This window comes from Chiloscyllium plagiosum, unplaced genomic scaffold (genome assembly GCF_037043375.1).
Source record: "Chiloscyllium plagiosum isolate Xiang-an unplaced genomic scaffold, Cpla_swu_hap1 HiC_scaffold_44, whole genome shotgun sequence".
Classification (NCBI taxonomy): domain Eukaryota; kingdom Metazoa; phylum Chordata; class Chondrichthyes; order Orectolobiformes; family Hemiscylliidae; genus Chiloscyllium; species Chiloscyllium plagiosum.
Genome location: NW_028270182.1, coordinates 14,189,479 through 14,196,192, shown reverse-complemented (window position 1 = coordinate 14,196,192; position 6,714 = coordinate 14,189,479). Strand labels below are relative to the sequence as shown.

The window sequence follows — 6,714 nt, the reverse complement described above, 5'->3', positions numbered from 1 at the left end:
TCCTCTTCACTCCAAGTTTGCTGGGGTTTCTTGGGGCCACACTCGGTCACATGTGGCCTTAGAAGTCAAAATCACCTCACCTCTGGAATTCACTTAAGCTTGACATTGCAGTCTTTAAGTCTTTCAGGACCATTAATTATCTTCTAACTAAATACTTTCGGTCTCTCTGCCGCCTAACTAGACTCCGTACAGAGTGACAGCAGTGTGTACCATCCAACAGATGCACTGCAGTAACTCATCGAAGTTGTTTTGACAACTAACTCATTTCTGAAAAAGTGTCACACCAGACTCAAAACACAATCTCTCTCTCCAAATGCTAGCAGACTTGCTGAGTTTCTCCAGCATTATCTGTGTTTGCTGTAAGTAATAACTCAATTTCTTTTATTACCAAATACGTTTTCTCAGGATACATGATTGTTAACAGAAAGGGGTCTTTCGCATTTCTCCTTTCGTTCAGATGACATCAAGCCACAGACATTTCAAAACAACTTCTTCTCTGTTGTTGCAATTTCACCATTAATTTCCAAACTCAAACCCATGGGAGCCTCACGTCAGGTATAAATGTCTCGCCCACTTCGTGTGGAGTAGTGAATCTTACCGAAATGCACAGTGCACCGAAAGGTCTGCTCTTTGCCATTTATTATCCCATCCTTGCAGCTATCGGGGTGCCAGGTACTGGATTGGAATTTGTTGTATGTTTTGGAAGTCATTTTGATTTTAGCTGCCACAAAACAAAGTTGCTGTGATCATTCGTTTGTTTTGTGTAACTTCTTCCCTTTCAGTGTTCATTATAATGTCGTTACTGGAAAGATATTTGCTTTGGACACGTTAATGTATCTCTTTAGCGATAATTCTACTTTTTGACAATATTATTGCTTTGGCTATTCTATCATTCCTCGCCTTTAACTGAATATTTTATTGGCTCATGCATAACAATTTGCCGCCTTTAACAGTGTTTCCTTTAAAATATCATGTAATATAATATTTCTAACAGTGAATTATGTAAGTTCTATTCAATTTTGCAATTTGTTTGAATTTATGCATGAAGTCATTCCTTCAAATGTTTCCTTTATCGTCCTTGAGAGTCATACTGCGGATATTGTTCCAGGGTTTGAGCCATCAATTTGAGTGAATGATAGCGACCAGCTACAAGAAAATGTGTATTTGTGTCACCTGTAATGTAGTGAGATGATGCTGTCACTTTAAGAGGTAATGTTGTCCTTTTTTTTGAAGAGGAATTGTAATGCAAAAGACGCAAACTTGCTACAGACAAGACTTAAATAAAGAACTTGTGAGGCCTTGGTTTTTTTTAAAAGTTGGAACAATAGAAGCAGCCTGAATTGGGTGTGACCCGCTCTCACAGACCAGGCTTCCTAGCAGCTTTAAGCAGCAGAAGTTATTGGGGTGTAAAAGGATTTGGGAGCTTCAGTGAATGTCTCCTCACTGCTATTCTCTCTGAACTTTTTGGTAATTTTGTTTTTCTTCCTGGATTTGAGAACTGCATTAAAGACTGTCTGAATTTGCCTTTTTGCCAAGGGGCGTGTTTATGGGATGTCACTACATTGGAATTGTTCATTAGGAATAAGTACTGTAGTTTTTGTTCAGTTAGGTTTACCAATGCAGCTAAAGTACTCAAAATTCCACTTTCTTCTGTTTGTATTTTAACTATTCATTTTAAACGAATAATCTTTTGCTTAATGTCGAGTAGTTTAACCAGTCAAATTGCATCTATGATGTGGAGGTGCCGTTGTTGAACTGGGATGGACAAAGTCAAAATTCACACGACACCAGGTTATAGTCCAACAGCAACACAGGGTTTATAGGCAGAGATCAAAGGCTGAGACATCAAAATCCTGTACTCCACTCACACCAATGTATTAGGTAAGTCTCCTCAGATGACCAAGAGTGATAGATGATGTTTATAAAGTCAATGTCAGTGCTGTGCTGTCATGACAATCAGGCAGAGCGATAGGAATATACACTTCATATCTACCTTTAAACTAAGAGTTGGGGTCCAGGCTATCTTCTACAAGTAATTTAGGGGGTCATTTCTGATGCATAACAATAGACTGACAAGTCATCAAATAGATTGTTGAACACTTTCATGGGAAAGAAAAACTGGTCAATTGATAATTGAGTTCGCAAGTAGTGTCTTCAATGCAGAGAGACTGTAAGAGAACGGCTGGCCTTATACGACTCCCAACAGTTAGCACCCAGTCAGCTGAAGACACCCCGACCAGGATTTGGAGGGTGGGGCTGAGGGGGATGAGGGGTAAGGTGGGCAGAGCATGTCAGAGATGCACATGAGAAACTCCAAAGACAATTCTAAGGAAAACTAGCGAGAGACAATATAAGCTGGTCCAACCACTGATACCTACATTCCACCAATGTATAGGAAAAGTGTGGTAAAATGTAAGTTTCTCAAATGCACGTGTTGATTTTATAATATAACTCTACTGTAGAAGAGGCCCATTGAGTCTGCACCAACAAAGGTTATTCTAAATCTACATTCATCTCACTTTCAAGCCCATAGCCTTGAACGTTATACCATCATAAGGCTCATCCACATCGTTTGTTTGAATGGTGTGAGGTTTGCCATCTCGGCGATGCTCACAGGCAGAACATTCCAGACCTTACTACCCTCTGGTGAAAGAAAATTGTCCTCAGAACCTCTAGAAATCTTCTGCCTTTTGTGACAAGCTTACGTGCTGGATTAGACTGGAAAGGTATTGAATGTATTGATTGTATTGTTATTAGTTTGCTGCAATGAAAGGGTAGCTGTATCTTGATGTTACGATCAGTATTATCCATGCAATATCAAATGCCTCAGATGAAGTCACAATATTCAGTGGTTAAAATTTCTCGGCTGTATCTAACAAATGACTCCAGCAAACTGATGTTGTTTTGTAACAATTTTTTAAAAGTAAGTGCGTGCATATGGTGAAAATGCATTGTGTCTGATCACTTTCTTCATAGGTATTTTGCTCTCTCCATGCCACAAACTGCTGGGTTTCCATTCTCAGTCTCTAACTCCATTTGTGATTCAGTGTCAGCTTGATCTTCAAAATGACCTGTGACTGGTAGTTGCTCAGTGAAGATGCTGAGGTCACATTGAGGCAATGCTCTGGATTTTCCTGCCTCAATCTTTTCTGAAGAAGCTATAGTAATGTGGCATCTTTCCTTCATGTATTCAAAGGTAGTTGTTCAATTTGCATGATTGACTGAGGAAATATCTTAGCTGGAAATGTGTTGCTGGAAAAGCGCAGCAGGTCAGGCAGCATCCAGGGAACAGGAGAATCGACGTTTCGGGCATTAGCCCTTCTTCAGGAATGAGGAAAGTTTGTCCAGCAGGCTAAGATAAAAGATAGGGAGGAGGGACTTGGGGAAGGGGCGTCAGAAATGTGTCCCAGAGGTGTTCTCTGAAACGCTCCGCAAGTAGGCGGCCTGTCTCCCCAATATAGATGTGGCCTCCTCTATATTGGGGAGACAGGCCGCCTACTTGCGGAGCGTTTCAGAGAACACCTCTGGGACACCCGGACCAACCAACCCAACCACCCTGTAGCTCAACATTTCAATTCCCCCTCCCACTCCACCAAGGATATGCAGGTCTTTGGACTCCTCCATCGTCAGACCACAGCGAAACGACGGTTGGAGGAAGAACACCTCATCTTCCGGCTAGGAACCCTCCAACCACAAAGGATGAACTCGGATTTCACCAGTTTCCTCATTTCCCCTCCCCCCAGCCTGTCTCAGTCAAATCCATCAAATTTAGCACCGCCTTCCTAACCTGCAATCTTCTTCCCGACCTCTCCGCCCCCACCCCAGTCTGACCTATCACCCTCACCTTGACCTCTTTCCACCTATCACATTTCTGACGCCCCTCCCCTAAGTCCCTCCTCCCCATCTTTTATCTTAGCCTGCTGGACAAACTTTCCTCATTCCTGAAGAAGGGCTAATGCCCGAAACGTCGATTCTCCTGTTCCCTGGATGCTGCCTGACCTGCTGCGCTTTTCCAGCAACACATTTCCAGCTCTGATCTCCAGCATATGCAGACCTCACTTTCTCCTTGAGGAAATATCTTATCCTGATTCTGCTGTGCAACTCCAGTGGGAGTGCTGCTTACATGGTATGTCTTTATCTGAGTGAATTAACACTAAAGTTGCCATTTCCCACCTAGATCATAATGCTGCTCCCTCATTACAGAGAAATGATTGGTGGTTGTTTATCCTGGGGGCCATCATACTTCAGGGAAGGGGAGATGTTGATAAGGAGCGACCTCCATGGTAACCTCAGCCAGTGCAGCATTGAACCCACACTATTACCATTAAATGGCACTGCATCCCAGTCAACCAACCAACTGAGTGAACCAACCCCTATCTGAACAAAACCTCATAACCTGCATGTTACTGCATCTAACTGAACATTACAGCTGGGAATCAAAGGTATTGGTGAAAATTGATCTTCAGTATTCACCAACAGTACCAATGCAAACTCAGAAAACCATAATCTTACCCAATTGTGTGATACATTTCTGTTTAACAGACTAAATAATGTGAATAATAATATCGCAATTTAATTGGTGTGAGTGAAATTGTCAGATTCAATTTTAAATGATTTTACTACATTTTAAATACTAAGTTAATGTTCTTTTAACGATGATAATTCTGACTTAATTGCTGCAATGCCCTTACTTTCTTCTCCATAATCTTCACATACAATATGAATAATATTATATTATTTTACATTTTGATAACTATACAGTATGCTTTTGTGTCTGGTTTAATGTTTTGACTGAAAAATTACTGATGACAAAAGAGAAAATTGGTTTCAGCATCAAGTGCCAGATCTGAAAAGTTCACACAAAATTTGAAAACAAAACTTTGTTAAGGCAGTCAAGTATTCTGGTGCAGTTCGTGCTTTCTGTCTCATTACTCCATTTCCCTCATCTTCTGGATTGTACTTCTTTTCCATATTGCAGCTAACGTGGCAGTGATTGTGATCCTATCAAGAGGAAGATGCGGTCTCACCAGATGTATCACTTACTACCTCGTATTCATGGCAGTAACAGACTTGCTGGTCATTATTACAGCTGTAATATTGAACCGTATTGTTGGCATTTATTTCCCATTCAGCGTCATGTACATCACCCCAGTCTGTAATGTTAATTTTGTTCTAATGGCTGGAAGCAGAGATTGTTCTGTCTGGGCAACTGTCGCATTCACTATTGATAGGTTTGTAGCCATTTCTTGCCTGAAATTGAAGACAAGATATTGCACAGAGAAAATAGCAGCTGTAGTTATAGGGGCAGTTTGTGGAATGAGCTGTATCAAAAATACATTCTGGTATTTCATACATGAACCATTATATACAATTGGTAATATACCATGGCATTGCAAAATTAAGTCTATATTTTATACCTCACCTGCATGGGCTGCATTTGATTGGATCTATCGCATTTCAACACCTTGTCTCCCATTTGTTTTGCTTTTATTGCTCAATGTTGTGACTGTCAGACAAATTCTAAAGGCCGTGCGAACTCGCAAAAGACTCCTTGTTGGTAAACAGGCGGAAAATCAGAATGACATGGAGGTCAGGAACCGGAGAAAGTCCATCATCCTGCTCTTCTGTATCTCAGGCAGTTTCCTCCTGTTATGGATGCTCTATGTTTTAACATTTCTCTACGTCCGAATTGCAAAAGTGACTTATTTCTCTGGTTTCAATTATAAAGAGTCCAATTTCAATCTGGAAGAAAGTGGCTATATGCTTCAGATTTTAAGTTCCTGCATAAACCCATTTATTTATGCAGGCACCCAGAGTAAGTTCAGAAATGAGTTAAGAAGTGGCATTAAATTTTCCATCAACTTTGTTGCGAAGATTTTTAACTTTTGATGAAAAATAAACTAATAAAGATGAGTCATATAATCTTGTACCTGGCACAATAAAGAGACTGTGTTGTCTAAAGCGGCCTGATTTACATATGTACAACTTAAGAAGGTTTGTACTTACATACACAATCTCATTCAGGGTTTAACTCTAAAGACACACAGATACACACACAATTTAATCTTCACCTCCCCCGCTGAGTGACAATAGAACCTCAATCACAGGGATACAATCTCACTCTCCCCTCCTTCAGCTGGGTGACAATACAACCTCAATCACAGGGATACAATCTCACTCTCCCCTCCCTCAGCTGGATGACAATACAACCTCAATCACAGGGATACAATCTCACTCTCCCCTCCTTCAGCTGGGTGACAATACAACTTCAATCACAGGGATACAATCTCACTTTCCTCTCCCCCGCTGGGTGACAATATAAACTCAATCACAGGGATACAATCTCACTCCCCCCCCCTTCAGCTGGGTGACAATACAACCTCAATCACAGGGATACAATCTCACTTTCCCCTCCCTCAGCTGGGTGACAATACAACCTCAATCACAGGGATACAATCTCACTTTCCTCTCCCCCGCTGGGTGACAATATAAACTCAATCACAGGGATACAATCTCACTCCCCCCTCCTTCAGCTGGGTGACAATACAACCTCAATCACAGGGATACAATCTCACTTTCCCCTCCCTCAGCTGGGTGACAATATAACCTCAATCACAGGGATACAATCTCACTTTCCTCTCCCCCGCTGGGTGACAATATAAACTCAATCACAGGGATACAATCTCACTCCCCCCTCCTTCAGCTGGGTGACAA

General features: G+C 41.4%; 1 protein-coding gene across 1 annotated transcript; it reads left to right on the top strand.

Annotated features, from left to right (window-relative positions):
- Nucleotides 1–602: 602 nt before the first annotated feature.
- On the top strand, nt 603–5,889 carry LOC148136929 (putative G protein-coupled receptor 139). The gene is made up of 2 exons (XM_087982863.1): nt 603–672; nt 4,979–5,889. Exons 1-2 carry the CDS (start codon nt 603–605, stop codon nt 5,887–5,889), a joined length of 981 nt encoding a protein of 326 aa, XP_087838989.1.
- The last annotated feature ends 825 nt before the right edge of the window (nt 5,890–6,714 follow it).